The sequence below is a fragment of the Sturnira hondurensis genome, unplaced genomic scaffold, assembly GCF_014824575.4.
Source record: "Sturnira hondurensis isolate 20B ecotype Veracruz unplaced genomic scaffold, ASM1482457v3 Scaffold0020080, whole genome shotgun sequence".
Classification (NCBI taxonomy): Eukaryota; Metazoa; Chordata; class Mammalia; order Chiroptera; family Phyllostomidae; genus Sturnira; species Sturnira hondurensis.
The window spans coordinates 94,162-110,946 of NW_028092711.1; the positions used below are offsets into that span (position 1 = coordinate 94,162).

General features: G+C 41.3%; 1 protein-coding gene across 1 annotated transcript in view; it reads left to right on the forward strand.

Moving 5' to 3' along the window:
• The first annotated feature begins 10,425 nt into the window (after positions 1–10,425).
• The window catches only part of XKR4 (XK related 4), a 431,980-nt gene continuing 425,620 nt past the window's right edge, over positions 10,426–16,785 (forward strand). Inside the window, exon 1 of the mRNA XM_037028583.1 lies at positions 10,426–11,320. Coding sequence (XP_036884478.1) covers positions 10,509–11,320 — 812 coding nt within the window. The 5' untranslated portion in view covers positions 10,426–10,508. The remainder of the gene's footprint in view (positions 11,321–16,785) is intronic.

Below are 16,785 nucleotides of genomic sequence, written 5' to 3' on the forward strand. Positions count from 1 at the left end.
CATCAAAATGTCCATACTATCCAAACCAATGTACAGATTCAACATAATTTTTATTAAAATACCAATGTCATATCTCACATTATGAAACCACAAAAGACCTCAAATAGCCTCAGGAATCCTGGGAAAGTAAAACAAAATTGGGGGCATTGTACTACCTGATTTCAAACTGTACTACAAAGTCACAGTAATTGAAATGGTATGGTATTGGCACAAGAATCGGCCTATAAATCAATAAAACAGAATAGAAAGCACAGAAAACCATATATTTATGGGCAAGTAATATTTGACAAAGGGAGCAAAAATATACAAAGACAGTATATTTTTATCTATTGAGGTAAAGACAGTCTATTCAATACATGATGTTGAAAAAATTGGACAGATAATTAGACCACTAACTTACAGCATACACAAGAATAAATTCAAAATGCATTAAAGACTTAAATGTATGCATGGATCCATATAAGTCCTAGAAGAAAACATAGGTAATAAAATCTTGGGCATTTTCATAGCAATATTTTTCCCAATATATCTCCTTGGGCAAGATAAATAAATGGAAAAATAAGCAAATGGGAGTATATCAAGTTAAAAACGTTTTGCACAGCGAAAGAAACCATCAACAAAATAAAAAGGGAACCCAGCGAATGGGAGATCATACTTTCCAATTATATATCTGATAAAGGGCTTAATTTCTAAATACCCAGTCTGTCCTGAAAAAATCCAACCATTGCTAGTATAATGAGAAAGGTTTGCACAAATGGGTGTAACCTGGCAGCCAAGGAGAATGGACTGGAATGTGCATGTGTGAACAATGACAACTTTACTGTACTAGTCAGTGGGTGTAGTAGATGCTGTTGGGTGAGCACATGTATTGTGTGCCTGTTGCATTCATAAAGGACACATGGACAAAGCCAAAGGGGGGTAATATTGAGGGTGGGAGGTGTGAATGGCTGGGGTGGGGGAAAATGGAGACAACTATACTTGAGGAACAACAACAAAAAATGATTGAGCAAGTAGAGCAATGGATATGCATCAAATTTTGCATTAAACTTGAATATTACTCCATGGAAACTATTTGGATGATTCAAAATACTGCAGCTATGGGCGACTGCCAATTGGCAGCTTCATCAGGACAAGGTGCTCATTCATTGCATCATCACATCTTGTGCAGAATTTTTTGGCAAAACATCAAATTGCCCAGGTGACTCAGCCCTCTTACAGCCCAGATTTGGTGCCCTGTGACTTCTGGCTTTTCCTAAAACTAAAATCACCTCTGAAAGGGGAGAGATTTCAGACCATCAGTGAGATTCATGAAAACATGATGGGGCAGCTGATGGCGATGGGAAGAACAGTTATGAGGTCCCACGGTGCCTACTTAGAAGGGGACTGAGGTATCACTGTCTTATGTACAATGTTTCTCATATCTTGTATCTACTTCAAATAAATGTCTCTATTTTTCATATTACAATGCTGGATGCCTTCTGGAAAGACCTAATATATAAAGAACTTATGCAACTAAACACCAAGAAGACAAATAACCAGTTAAGAAGTAGGCAAAGGTCTTGGCTGATTGCTCAGTTGCTTGAAACATTGTCCCATACACCCAAAGGTTGTGGGTTTCATTCCTGGTCAGGTTACATACCTAGGTTGCAAATTTGATCCCCAGCTAAGGGGCATATGGGCGGCAATTGATAGATATTTCCTTCTTACATGGAGGTCTCTCTCTCTCTCGCCCTCCCTTTCTCTCTCTCTTTCAAATCAATAAACATATCTTTTGGTAAGGCTTAAAAAATAAAGAAATGGGAATAAAAATGGAGAACTGAATAAACAGTCCTCCATAGAGAACATACAGAAGACCAACAGACATATGAAAAATGCTAAACATCGCTAGTTATCAGAGAAATGAAAATAAAACCACAATGAAATATTGCCTCATACCTGTCAGAATGGCTATAATCAATAAACCAACAAACAACAAGTTTTGGTGAAGATGTGGAGAGAAAGGAACCCTCACTGACCAGTGTAGCAACTGTGGAAAACAGTATGGAGTTTCATCAAAAAAATAAAAATGGAACTGCCTTTTGACCCAGTGATCCCACTTCTGGGAATATATCCAAAGATACCCAAAACACTGCTTTGAAATAATATATGTGACCTTATATTCAATGCAGTGTTATTTAGTTATGGAGATAAAAATAGCTATGGTACATTTACACAATGGAATGCTACTTGGCCATAAAAAAGGATATCTTACCTTTTGCAATGCTGTGGATAGATCCGGAGAGTATTATACTAAGTGACATAAGCCAGTCAGAGAAAGACAAATACCATATGATATCATGGAATCCAATGAAAAAAATATACAAACAAAATAGAAACAGAAGCATGGACTCACAGAACATACTGACAGCTATTAGAGGGGAGGAGGATGGGGGGCTGGATGAAAGAAAGTGAAGGGATTAAGCAAAAATTATATGTACATAATGTAATATACTTTTATAATATAAATTATATCTTTAATATATATATTATATATATATATATATATAATTGATACCCCTCTGGCTATCATGACACTATTGTCTTTATATATTAGCCAGAGGGGTGGGGTAGGTGGAGGTGGGCAAAAGGGGATTAATGGGGGCAGAAAGATACTTTGCCTTGGGTGATGGGCACACTGCAATATGCAGGCTTTGTTTTATTGAGTTGTATACTGAAACATGTATAGTTCTGTGAACAAATGTCACATCAATAAAGTCAATAAAATAAAAATAAAAAGTAAATGAAATAAAAATAGTCATGTCACTCTTTTAAATGCTTCAAGATACTCTACATTTGGTGGGGGGGCATTAATCTTTTTAACTTACCCTACAAGAATTTTGATTTGAGTGTTTCAAAATCTCAAAGTCTTGTTTGACATTTTTAAAATGAAGGTTTTGCCCTGGCTGGTGTAGCTCAGTGGATTGAGCACGGGCCTGTGAATTAAAGGATCGTAGTTCAATTCCCGGTCAGGGTACATGCCTGGGTTGCAGGCCAGTTCCCAGTGGGGGATGCAGGAGAGGCAACCATACATTGATGTTTCTCTCCCTCTCTCCTTCCCTTCCCCTCTAAAGATAAATAAATAAAATCTTAAAAAAATAAAATGAAGGTTTTATTTATTTTTAGAGTGGGGAAGGCAGGGAGAAAAAGAGGGAGAGAAACATCAATGTGCAAAAGAAACATTGATTACTTCTCGAATGCTCCCAACCAGGTCCTGGCCTGCAACCCAGGCATTTTCCTGACCAGAATCTAACCAGTGAACTTTCTGTTTGTGAGATGGTACTAAACGCCCTGAGCCACACCAGTCAGGGCTTAACATTTTTGTTGTTGTTGTTTAATTGTGACAGGATTTTTGTCTGGGCTTTTTCATAAACATGTCATGAGGTCTTAACATGGCAAATGTTTTTTGAAAAAACATAGGGTATGACATAATTTAATCTCTTCTTAGATGTAAACTTTTTGTTCCACAATTTTTACATTAGAAAGCCATGTGTTATTCTAGTCATTTAAATGGAATCCTGAGGAATGGATAGGAGTAAGTTACGAAAACGGGTCTTGGGCTGAGGCAAGGAAGAGTGAGTCTGGATGTGTGTGGAAGGGAGGACATTCCCCTGCATCTGGGATTGTGCAGTGAAGTGTGTACTGGCACACAGGAGAGGGTCGCTGGCCAACAGACAAGAGTAAAGTTCTCCAACATGATGAGTTTCTGCCAACTCTGAGAAAAGTTTCAGTTCTATGCTAATTTCAAGTGTCTGGAGCCTTACAAACTTCTCAGAATTATGGCTGACACTGTAAATGAAAAATCTGACACTTAGTAGCTTTCTGGATGAACCTCAGAGAAAGGTTCTGGGACGTATAGCACTGGTTCTTTATAAGGCAACTGTCTCTGTTACACTCAGTTACTTTGATAATATAAGGTTACTTTATAAAAATATTTTTAAAAGGAGCTTTTATTAGTGAAGAAATATAAGAGAAGAGTATAAATATGGATGACGACAAGGCCTTAGACTACAGACTAGGAGGACACAAATATTCAATTCATAATACTCCACAGGTGGAATACTTAATCCTTTATTTCACCTCCACTGTTCAGGGGCAATTCAACTGAATTAAAATGATTAATATTGACTCTTTTGCACTCCCTACTTCTCCCCTGAGTCTACCTATTCCCTGTCTAAACTGGATTGTAAGAAAATAAAAACCCTAACAAACTCTGTTTTCCATCCTCCAAACTCAAGTGATATGAATCTTTTTGGCACCTGTTAACATTAGTGTATATTAGGATGCTGCTTCTGTGTTGCAGCATACTGGACTAATTCGAGCCTAGTTGGAAGTGTATGAACTCTGCAGAATGGGGAGGTTATTCTTTCCCCTTGTGTTAGCCACAGATTTGAGTAAGAACATCAGGTAGACAGGCAAAGAATGAGGCTTCTTTCTCTTGACCCAGATGCAGAGACTAAGTATATACATACGGTGAAGAGAGGATCTCTACTCAAAACGAAGACTAACCTGGAGGTTAAAGGTCACACAAAGAATGATCTGAAGTGAAGACTGAAGAATATAAACAAGTCCTGTGGATATATGGAGAAAAGTATCCCAAAGACCGTGGGCAACAGCCTTTCTTGTGTGTTTAAGAAATCATAAGGAGACTAGTGTTGCTGGAGCAGAAGGAAGGAGAGGAAGGGTGGTAGGAAATAAAGTTGGAGGGAACCTGTTGCCCAAGAGTCAGATTGTATAAGCCCTTGCATACCAATATGAAAACTTTCCTCCTTATATAGTGCAAGATGAGAAGATGTTGGACAATTGAGTCAGAGATGGCTTCATGGGTGTTTGACCTGTGGAGGTGCACAGGGCTTCATGCTACTTAGAAGTACCTCAAGCTTTAATATGCTGCAGTTGTTATCTTCTAATCTTTTATTTGTGTTTTGTAAATGAAGTCCTATGAGACCATGGAAGATGTGTCAAAGACTTGGAGCTTCAGCTCACAAGTGGTCCTGCCTTCTACCTCCCTGTATGCCTAGCATGGATTCTATGCTGTCCATTCACCTCCCCCTGGTGCTCTAGTCCTGCCTGGCCTCCCTCTCTACACTCTCACCCATGTTTTATTTTCACTCTTTCCCTCTACCCCCACTAGGGGACTGAGCACAGACATGTGGAGTGTTGGGGTCTGGTATGTATCCCAGGGCATTTCAGTGTGAGGCAAGGTAGCCCTCTGCTCTCTGGAATGGTAGCATCAGGGGTATTCAGCAGCGGCTCCTTACCTACCCAACATCCAGCTACTCAGCATGTCTTAGTGTGAAGGCTGCAATCTACTAGGGATTCCTCATCTATTATGGGTTGGGCAAGTTCATGGGAAGAGGGATTGACTTCCTTGCAGGTCAACATCCTGCATTATCGTCTTGCATAAATAAATTATGTTGCCAGTCTTGACATGAGTAGATGGATAGCATCTGTCTTGCTTTTCTAAAGGATCACTCTGATGACTGAGTTGACTGTAGGAGTTCAAGAGTGAAAGCAGGAAGACCAATAAAGAAAGAAGAATCTTGGTGGAAGATATTGTGCATCAAATCAGAGTAGTATCAGGGAGAATGATTAGAGATGGAAAAAACAAACAAACAGATTTTAGGGTAGAACTAAAAGTATTTTCAGGCAGGTTAAATACAGGGTCTAAGAGAAAGAATTGGTCAAGGATAACTCCATCTCTTTTCATGAGTTGAGAGACTAAAAGAACAGAGTTGCCTTTAACTGAAATGAAGAAAGAAAAACAGATTTGGAGGGGATGGAAAGAAGACTGCGAGTTTAATTTCAGACTATTTAAATTTGACATGTCTATTAGACCTCCAAGTATAGATGTTGAGAAAGTAGTTATGTTTATTCTGGGGTTCAGAGGATATATCCATCCCGGAGAAATAAATATGAGAGTCATCAGCATATAGGTGGCATTTTTAAACATAAGATTTCATGAAGTTATTGAGGGAGTGAGAATACATAGAAAAAAATGAGAACTGAGCCATTTAAAAATAGAGAATATGAAAAAGAATTAGCAAAGTACCCATAATTAGCAAGCTTTGAGACAGAGAAAGAACTGAGAATGAGTGGTATACTGAAAACTAAGTGAAGAAACATGTTTCAAAGACAAGGAGGGATCAACTAGGTAAAATGCTGCTGAACCCTTTAGGACTTAAATAAGATGAGAATGATGATGTTTAGTAAAGTGGAGATATGTGGCTGCAGACTTGCTAAGAGCAGTTTCAGTGGAGCATAGTTGGTTCATCTGAGTGCATTCAAGAGGAATTGAAGAAAGCCAGATCAGGCAACTCCAGAGGAAACTTGTTTTACAAGGTTTTGGAGGAATGCAGTGGTGGCTAGAAAGGGAATGGGAAGGAGAAAAGTTTTCTTTTCTTTGTTTTTTAACTAGCAGAGTCCCCTTGAGGCAGGAGGCTGAGAGTGTGGGTACAAATGCTGGTGGGTAGGGGGAGGTGCTGAGAGCTTTGTTTCCCTCAGTGAAATGGGAAGCAGAGTCATTAGCTAAGAATAAGGATGGGGAAGGAAGTGTTTAAAGTTTGAGAATGGAAAATAAGAAAATAAAAAATAACGGACTAGAAATACATGGAGTAATTGCTGAGCAGCCCTAGGCTCCCTTTCAGGTTTGTGGTTATGAACCTAAAAGGAGAATAGTCGGCAGCTCTGGCCCTTTCTCCAGCCACACAACCAAAGCTGGTAAATAGCAGAGATTGTGCAGAGCTGGAGTTTTGTCAAGTAAGAGGGAGGACAGAAATGGAGATGTGTTAGAGGGAGTGCTAATGGGGGTTGACCATGGAATTTGAACTGCAAGGAGAAAGGCGAGGACAAAGAAGGGTTAAGAGACATGAAGCTGAGGTAGGACTGAGTACAAGGGTACTTGGGGGAGTGAGCTAACCATTTAGAAGAGATTAAGCAGAGAGAGGGATGCTTGAAATTGAGATTATGAAGCTATTGAGTATGATACGATTTAGATTAAGACAATGGAATGAATCTCTGAGATAGAATGAAAGATAAGGCCATTGAAAGAGAGAATACAGTAGTGATAGGCCAGGAATCTGTGATAAAAAACAACTGATTTTGCTGGAGAAGGGTCCAAGGACTGTTTTGAGGAGCTCTCACTTTAGGGAGAGTGGGCTAGCTAAACATAAAGTTTTAGAGTTAAACCAGAAAACATGAGGGGGTGGAAGAAACTTGAAGAATATTAACAGATGTTGTTTATTGAGTGTTTAAATGTGCTGGAGACTATGTCAAACAGTACATGCCTGGTTTTATTTATTCCTGGCAGCAACATCAGGTGCTAGAGATTGCTATTATTTCTATTTTACAAATGATAAACCTGGGGGGCTGGAAAGACTAAATAAAATGTCCAAGGACACCTCTGGCTAAGTATGAACTCTGAGCCCTCAACCATTATGTCAGGTGCAGATTGTGACAGCAGGTGATATGAAAATCTTCATCCTGAAATGTGAATAATAGACTTATGGGATTAGAGACTCGAGAAGAATATTGTATACAAAGCTCAATAATATGCATTATATCATTTAATCCTCGTATTAATCCTATATATTAGGAAATATTTCCAGATTATGGTGGGGCCAGTAGGAAGCTGAGTCTGGATGTAAATGCTCTTCCTATTATGTCCTGTTTGTCTACTCCTTCCACTAATTTCCAGGGATGGTTCAGACAAATACTTTAAAAAGTCCAATCTGTTTTAAATAAATGTTAATAAGGAAACCATTACTAGTTATTTCTTTGTTAGAGTTTCACAATTCCTATTTTCATAGGAACATTAGTACAGAATATAACATTCTTACTCTTGTGGAATCTTCTTTCTAGAAATTTATGCATTCACACAACTATGTTATTGAGCAAACAGTCTGTGTGGGCACTGTGCTAGGTGCAGAAAATACGATTGAATAAGAAATATCCCTGCTCTGAAGCAAACTTCAGTCAGTTTAGGCCTTCAGAACCTCAGATAGTCTGCAGGACCTTTTCACACCTGATTGCAATTTAAGGCACTGCATTAGACCTACAATATGCTCTATCCCTCGGGACTCAGTTGCCTAAGAGATCATTGCTCTCCCCATTGACATGGCACAAAATAAGGTCTGCTGTAGTGCCCTGAAGATGGAATCTTAGATTTGGATCTTGGGGAAATGGAACCAGGCTGTTTTTTTCCTAAAAGGATTTCCCTAGTCCAAGAGGGACCAATTTTAAAGCTAGATTTAAAAATAGACTCTTTGCCTGGCTGAGTGGTACTGCATTGACTCTCATTCACCACTTGGCCATGCCTTTTTTTCTAGAAATACTGGATTTGTGCATGACATGAAACGTTTGTGAGCTCTGGGGCTCAACACTCTTCTGCCGCACTGCCAGGCAAAGGCCAAGTAAGACAGTAGCAAGAGCACCAGTCTAAGAATAAACGATACATCCACGGGTAGGGCAAATAGCTCTTTGTCCAGGTTAGTGCTAAAATAATGTATTTGCTGTAGCACAAAATGTCTGGGGTGGCTATTTCCACATGCAGAGAAATGTATGCATTTCTACTTCAGAATGCTACTAATTAAGAATGGCACATACACTAGTTCGAACTGAGTCTGGTGTGTACAACAGGGAAGGGGGGAGGGTGTTATGGTTTTCCTCCAGATTTAGAAGACCACAACTGGTGCTCTTAGTGGCAGTGTAAAACGTGCTACCTCACTTCCTTCTGGTCTTGATTATGTGAGTCACAGTATAATTTAAGAATTACACTCCCTTACTCTCACATTGCAATAGTTAAGTGAGACAAATAAAAACCTAAGTTTTCTTATTTAAAAAAATAAGGAGTTTATACGTATTGCGTCTATAAGAATCTTTTCAAGCAGCAAAATATTTTACATTCTCTTTATATCTAATTTGGTGAACCACTGTGATGGCAGATTTAATTTATTGGAGTCATTTCGAGAGTTGTGGGACCACACATCAAGTCTGCAATTCTTGTAGCTTTAAGAGAAGGTAATTCTTGTTTTGTAGTAGGGAGGTGGCAGCAGCTTCCCGGTTCTGCCCCTCTGTAGGCAGGCGAGCAGGTACTTTCCCACGGCTGCGGGTCCCGCCCCGCCGGCTTGCTTCGGGCTAGAGCTGCAGTCAGTGCCCGGCGCTGCTTCCCACCTGCGGGTGGTGGGGCCAAGGGCCGCGAGGCCAAGCCCGCAGCCCCCAACGCTCCTCCAAAGCTTGGGTGCTTCCCATCTAAGAGAGTGTGAAAAGTACTGGCCGGGCAGCGTGGGGGCTGGGCCTCGGAGGGCGCCAGAGCTGCCTCCTTACCTCCGGTAACTAGGGCGCTCGGCTCCGTCCCAGGAGCCCGGAGCATTCCTGCTGTCTGCTCCCACACCCCGAGGGCGGGCTCCCAGCACTGGGCTCCCAGCGGATCAGCCCGCCCTCCGCAGCCCTCGCGTGCCTAGGCTACGCGTTCCGCTCTGCGCCTTCGGGGGCCCAGCACACCTTCTCCCTCCCCAACTCCCCACGGCTGGGCACACCCACTGCCTCTGCTAGCCGTCCGAGCTTTGGCGTGTGAGATAAACCCAGTCTTCCTACCCTCGCCGGCCCTAGGTGCACACCCACCCCTTCTCAAGTACCCGCAGAATAAAACTGAATACAAAGAGGCCTGCGCCTTCCTAGCCCACGCCGCCGCCACACCCACAGGTGCCCACTCTTCTTCCACCTTTGGGAAGGCTGGACGCCAGGACCCCTCCTCTCTGCCCCCTCCTATCCCTCCCCGCAGGGTCGGTCAAATTCACCAACTGTTCTCCGAAATCCCGCGAGCTGGGGCTCGACCTTCTGTCTCCCCTGCTACCCCTCCGTCGCTCCTCCCGACCCCCGAGACCGCGAAACACTCCACCCTCACCCAGCCGCGCTTCTGGGTCCCAGCCCCTCCTCCGGGGCCCTCCTCTTCCCTCGCCCCTCCCGAGCTGGGGTGGGAGCGGCGGCAGCTGGAATAGAAGGGATGAGGTCATCCTCTCCCTCGGAGTCAGCTGGTGGCGGAGAGGAAGCGGGAGGAGGGAGCGCGCGCGAGGGGAGGAGAGGAATGTGCAGGTCCGGGGAGCGCCGGGGCGGCCGCTGCTGCTCCTGCTGCAGGAGGCGCCGGCGACTCGGGCAGCAGCCGCGGGGTCGGAACGGCGAAGAGCGCGGGCGGCGGGCAGCGGCGCGCGCAGGGCGCCGCGAGAAGCTTGGCTCCGCGCAGGCAGCCAGGCGGCGCTCCTGCCGGCCCCAGACGCGCCGCTAGCCCGGCCCAGCGCTCAGCCGGGCGGGCGGCGGCGGGCGGCGGGCGGCGGGCGAGCCAGCGCAGGAGCAGGAGGTGGGGGAGCCGCGCCGCCAGGGAGGGAAGCTGAGGCGAAGCGGGGAGGTGGCGGGAGGAGGAGACAGCGGGAAAAGGTGTCAGATAAAGGAGGGCTCTCCTCCGGTTTGGAGGCATCATGGCCGCTAAGTCAGACGGGAGGCTGAAAATGAAGAAGAGCAGCGACGTGGCGTTCACCCCGCTGCAGAATTCGGACCACTCGGGCTCGGTGCAGGGATTGGCTCCGGGCTTGCCGTCGGGGTCCGGAGCCGAGGACGAGGAGGCTGCGGGGGGCGGCTGCTGCCCAGACGGCAGCGGTTGTTCACGCTGCTGCTGCTGCTGCGCGGGGAGTGGTAGTTCGGGCGGCGGCTCGGGGGTCTCTGGCGGCCCAGGCGGCAGCGTTGGTGGTCCCGGCGGCAGCGGGGCGGGCTCGGCGGCACTGTGCCTGCGCCTCGGCAGGGAGCAACGGCGCTACTCGCTGTGGGACTGCCTCTGGATCCTGGCCGCCGTAGCCGTGTACTTCGCGGACGTGGGTACGGACATCTGGCTCGCGGTGGACTACTACTTGCGCGGCCAGCGCTGGTGGTTTGGACTCACGCTCTTCTTCGTGGTGCTTGGCTCGCTCTCGGTGCAAGTGTTCAGCTTCCGCTGGTTTGTACACGATTTCAGCACTGAGGACAGCGCCACAGCCGCCGCTGCCTCTAGCTGCCCGCAGTCTGGAGCGGATTGCAAGACCATGGTTAGTAGTGGGTCTGCAGCCGCAGTAGGTGAGGTTCGTCCTTCCACGCCGCAGAGGCAAGCATCCAACGCCAGCAAGAGCAACATCACCGCTCCCAACAGTGGCAGCAACAGCAGCGGAGCCAGCAGCAAACACAGGTCTGCCTCCTGCTCCTTCTGCATCTGGCTCCTGCAGTCACTCATCCACATCTTGCAGCTCGGGCAAGTCTGGAGGTACCGTATCAAGGGGTGGAGGAAGAGGGAGGTTTGCTGCTGCTATTACACCCCCACTGCTTTACTCTTGCACGAAAATCGTTTAGAGTTTCTGTGGTGGTAACCCCAGTTACCACTCTTTTAGTTTTCGGGGTTTTTTTCTTCTTCTTGGGTTTTCCGTGTTTAAACTCACAACCTAGGATGGGAAGGAAGTGAGAAACAAGTGAAAGGCATCAAAGTGGTTATGACCACCTCATCCCTCTGTCTTCCCACTCTGCTTTACTAGCATCTCTCTATGTTACAACACTTCCCCCTCCCATTTTTAGTGATATTGTTTCAGTGAGTAGGAGGGGATGCCTGTCACATCTTCTAGAAATCCATTTTTTGTTATGTTGAACTTGAAGTGTATGTTGCAATTTGGATGACTTCTGTTTCCCTGAGAAAAATTGCTAATTCTAGTTAGGGGTGAGTTGTTGCTGCTGAAAGTGCCCACATTTTAATATCACTGCTAGAGAAGTTCTGTGATCCAAGTACAGAGCTTTGTAGGGCCATGGCTTGTCTTTTTTGGAGAATGTCTATATCTCCATTTAAGTCTCAAAAATTAGTAAGTACATTTTATGGGACCCACACTTATTGTGATGCACTTTCTGATTATCTTGGAATATTCCCCATCTCTAATTTCTTGTATAACTAAGAACCCTTGGAAAAGGGGTGGTGCATCCTGTAAACTTTCATCATACTGGGCATCTTCATTGACTGATTTGCTATTTGTCATCTTCTCTACCAAGTCTCTTTACACAGATATATTTCTACTTTCAAACTGTAATACAACGATAAACTTCTTGGGCAGAGGGAATTATCATTTGAACAGTACTGTCTGGATTTAGGAATATAATGGAACAGTTTGCTCGGAAATGGGTTCCTAAATTACATCCACAAAACTTGTTTGTATTAAAGGATTTAGATGCTGATGTCCCAGAGCTTTTTTGTTTAAAATGACTTTGGTATATAGTAAAAGTAAAATGAGGAAGCTCCCCAGCAAGTGCACTGTATGCCAGTGTCCTTTTTAGTTTCGTTTGTAGTTATTTTTGTAATAAGCGATAACTTGTGATAAGTTAATAGTCATTAACTATACTGAGGTAGAAACAATTCAGAGAATTTGTAGAACAGAACTAAAAACTCCTTTTTGTTTGTGGTGAACAATAGTGGTTTCATTAAAAAGAGCACATTCAGTGATTAGATTATTTTGCAACCTTTCTTGGGAACATTGCTTTGTAAAGTGGGGTAAGCATTGTCATAGACAGTGATCTTTCAGATTGTCAAACTTCCATTTTTAAGCAGGTACTTCCTGCAAAAATGGTGTATAATATGCAGTCAAACAAATTGATGATGGAAACCTCCATGTCTCATACTCAAAGGACTTTAATAAAATGTCAGTTAAATGTGATAGCTGTATTTCCCATGGTTGACTATTGTGAAGACTTACACAGCTTAATGCTCTTCAAGATTGATGAAAAACTAAAATGCTTGATTTGATTACTGAAATTAGAGGCTCAAATGCTTATGATTAGCAGATTTAAGCTGATAATGTGATAAACAAAACTTAACATTGCATTTGATAACTTTTCCAAGCTTTATGCAGGTTTTTGCATAACTTTCAATCACTTTTAACATTTTTGATTTATGTATATAATGCAAACCCTTCATAATCCTATTAACTGAAGAACTAACTATTTTTTCTACAGATTGATACTTTATAAGAAATCTGCTATTAAATTCTGTCAACTGAGGAAGTTGTTTTAATTATAGTTATATTTTCTAGGCCTTCTAAATCAAACATTTTCCCAATTAAAAATGGTGTGTATTAATCTCAAGACATAAAATGTGGAAAGTGGAAAATAAGTAACAAAAGGGCCTAAACACATCTCAGTGAGACCACAGACACTGGTTCTACTGGCCATACAGAAAAGCTATTGATGGGGAAAAGGAATGGAAAGCTTAACATTGAAGGCAGAAGGAAAGCATGACCTGACCTAGACCTTAGAGAAAGATGGTCACACAGGACTCCTTTTTGTTAAGCATTTCTACAATGTTTTCCTTCAAGGCTTTAAAGTTCATTCTGATAATGCATGGTTACCTGGGAGGAAGTATTGTTGGAAATATTTTTAGATGTTTGTCTGCATTTCAGAACAATATGTTTAATCTGTAAATCTGGATTATCTAATCTAACTGTTCTTGGATTCTGGTTGAGATATTGAGGGGTGATGGGGTAACTTGGTGGAAGCATGATCTGAGACTTAGCTTCATTGTCTTAAAAACAACAACAACAACAAAATTAGCTTCATGTAGGAAATTGAAATAGGATCAGTAAGTTCATGGAATTTAGCACTCAGATGCATCCTAAATTGTTTCAGCTTCTCAAGTGTAAAATATTTGAATGGAAATTTGTGGAGTAGATGTATGTTTGATAGTAAACTGGTGAAATACAATTAATTTCAAATTATTGTAGTAGATCACTATGATTTCTTAATTTAGGAGCATCCTACTACCTCTTCTAAGTTTTCAGTTTTATACAGATGTTGCAGAATTACAAGTGAACGGAATGGTTCAAAGCTCAGAGGTCATTATTCATGCTTTTTTCTAAGATCAATAGAATAGATTTTAGTCAAGTTGGTTAAGTGTTCACTGTATATCCATGAAATTCTGGTAATTTTAGGTAAGAGCCAGATTTCTGTAGATAAAATCCTTTGAAATAATATTAAAGTGTTTGATTGTTCAGAAATATATATTTTAAACATTTTTCATAGATTTGCATGTATTTATATATTTATTACAAATGTAACTGCTGAAATCAATGATTCATATTCATTTTAATTACAATTTACTGATGAAGAATTAATGGCAGCTTTTAAAGTCACAGGAATTGATGCTAGGAAAGGGCCATTTTAAATAATGAAGTGAACTTTTGCTACCATGTAAAAAGAGCAATCATGCCTTTAAAAAACTGTGCGAGGAGTTACTAAGAGTGTGGTTCAGCCTGCAGGAATCAAAAAAGCTTAATCAGAACAATCTTTAGTCTTCATACACATGATCAATTATATCTAGATGTTATGACTTCCTTCACATGTTATGACTTACTCTTAAAATTCTACCTGAATGTCTTCTGTATGTGTGTGTATATATTTAGTTGTTTTTAAAGCAAATAACATTGAAAATAATGAGTTAATGAATGGTAAAGTGGGTATTTGTTATTTTTACTAGTTCGTTTTTGTTCCTGAATGTCTATCGTGAGAGTCATAGGGGAGAAAAACCTCTTTTCCTGATCTTCTGATGCTTGACATTTCACAAGGTATTAGCATGTGTTCCATGTTCAAATATATTGGAAGAAAGACAGGATAAACAGGGTAAAACAGATCTTTCCATAGCAGGACTTCTTGGAGCCTTTAATAAACTAATGTGCAGTTGTCAATAACTTGTACTTGATGTGGCACCCAAAGCACATTGGGAAACATTGCTTTAAGCCATTCTTAAACTTGGCCAAAAAGAATTATGATAAATGTTTTATATGGCACTTAAAAAACCTACAAATGTTTTTGTATTTCTTATTGCATCTAAGTTTTACAATAACTTAAGAGAAAATCATTAGTATCGCTCTATATGAGAAACTTGTTTAGAGAAATTAAGCTACTGACACAATATCACTCAACTATTATGCAATGTAGCTAGCTTGTCTTATCCTAAAGTGTATGTTCTTTCTGGCTCTATTAGCTACCTCCAAATGCCCGCTTGGATAATAAGGACAATAATGTATAAAAATGAAAATTTACCTTCAGTAAAGATGATAAAGTGGGAAAGGGAGCTGCAGTTTGGACAAGATAGAGGATGTGTCTAATAACACACTAGTAGTTAAATGGCAGAATGGGGACCTGAGCTTTGATTGTCCAAACTCTAAATCCAGTGCCCTTACTACACCATTTGGACATACTAAATCTCAGCTGAGTAACATGATCTTATAGTGGCATTAATGATTAAATGGTATAATATAAGTGAAGAATCAAAAAGTTCTTTGCAAATGAGGAAGAGGTTCAAGAGATAAGAAATCGATAGGAAAATAGAGAACATATAGATTACTCCTTTGACTATTGAAAATGGGCTTTATTAATTCTGAGTTACTTCTGAATTCTTATATAGGTCAGGGAATATTGGTACCTTATTCTGACTTTATTGAATGCTCATTTTCTGTATGTTTTTGTTCCCTCTACTGCATATTAATTTATTCAGTCATCATATATTGAGCACCGAGTCTATGTAAGGCTCTGTGCTAGTTACTAGTTATCCCAAGATGAATAAAATATACATTTCCTTTCAAGGAATCTACTGGCTAATGAGGAAGACAGAAAATTAAACATGCAATTTCAATACAATGAAATTGATTGAAATGTGATAGAAACAGGAAACACAAACCACCTAAGTGTCTCAGGTGAGACTCTAGAGAAGTGGATATTTGAGCAAAGGTTTGAAGGGTGAGGAAATCTACTACCTGAATAAAGACAAGTATTGGCTATAAAGGCTTGAATATCTATCACGAAGGCAGAGGAGCAAGAAAGAACAAGACAGGTTAAGTGTTTTGAGTAGAGAGTGAGTGAGAAATAAGAGCTAGAGTTGCAGGTGGAGAATTAGTTGCGCTGGACAATGAAAGGCTTTAGATTTTATTCCAAAGGTATTGAGGAACCATTCCATTGAAGGTTATATGGGGAAAGACTGTTATAAAGTGTTAAGATGTTTTCCCCAAAGGAATGGCAAAAAGTTGAGAATTTTAGAGGATGTGCCACCAATTCCCCTCTGGCTCAGTCGTATCTCTTTAATTCATGAAAATATGTTGATTTTAAAGGGACTGAATTTAGATGAATTTGGGATGTATAATAGGCCCAACATGATGGAAAAGGTTTTTTTTTTTCTCTCCAGAAAAATAGATTGGTAAAATACTAAGGTAAATTATTGGCAAATGTTTATTATGTGCTATAATTTTGAGGAGTTTTTAGGATACTGTTGTCTTTACTTTATTGAAATTTAGGTTTCCTGGTATTTAAAAACTTATTTCTTATATTTTTGTAATACTTTTCGATTTTAGAGGGCTTCCATGTATTTTTTATTATTTGTTCCTCAGAATAATTTTTGAGTAACACTTTGATTTTGCATATGGGAAAACTGAGTCAGAGAATTTTAAATTTTAAATATTTTCCTCTTTATGTCATATAGATGTGTTCAGATTCTAAGCTAGAATTCAATACTGATGTGGGAGGGGAAAAAGCAAAATGAAATAAGGTTGATGAGACTCAGGATGATTAGGTAAAAGAGGAGCCTAAAACCTTGAGAGCTCTCTAGAAAATACTGAAAGGTTGTGGTGTGGAAAGGGCAATGAACTTTTCTGGAGGCTCTGGGACACAATGGATGGGAGCTAAAGGAAGATATTTTGGATTAATATA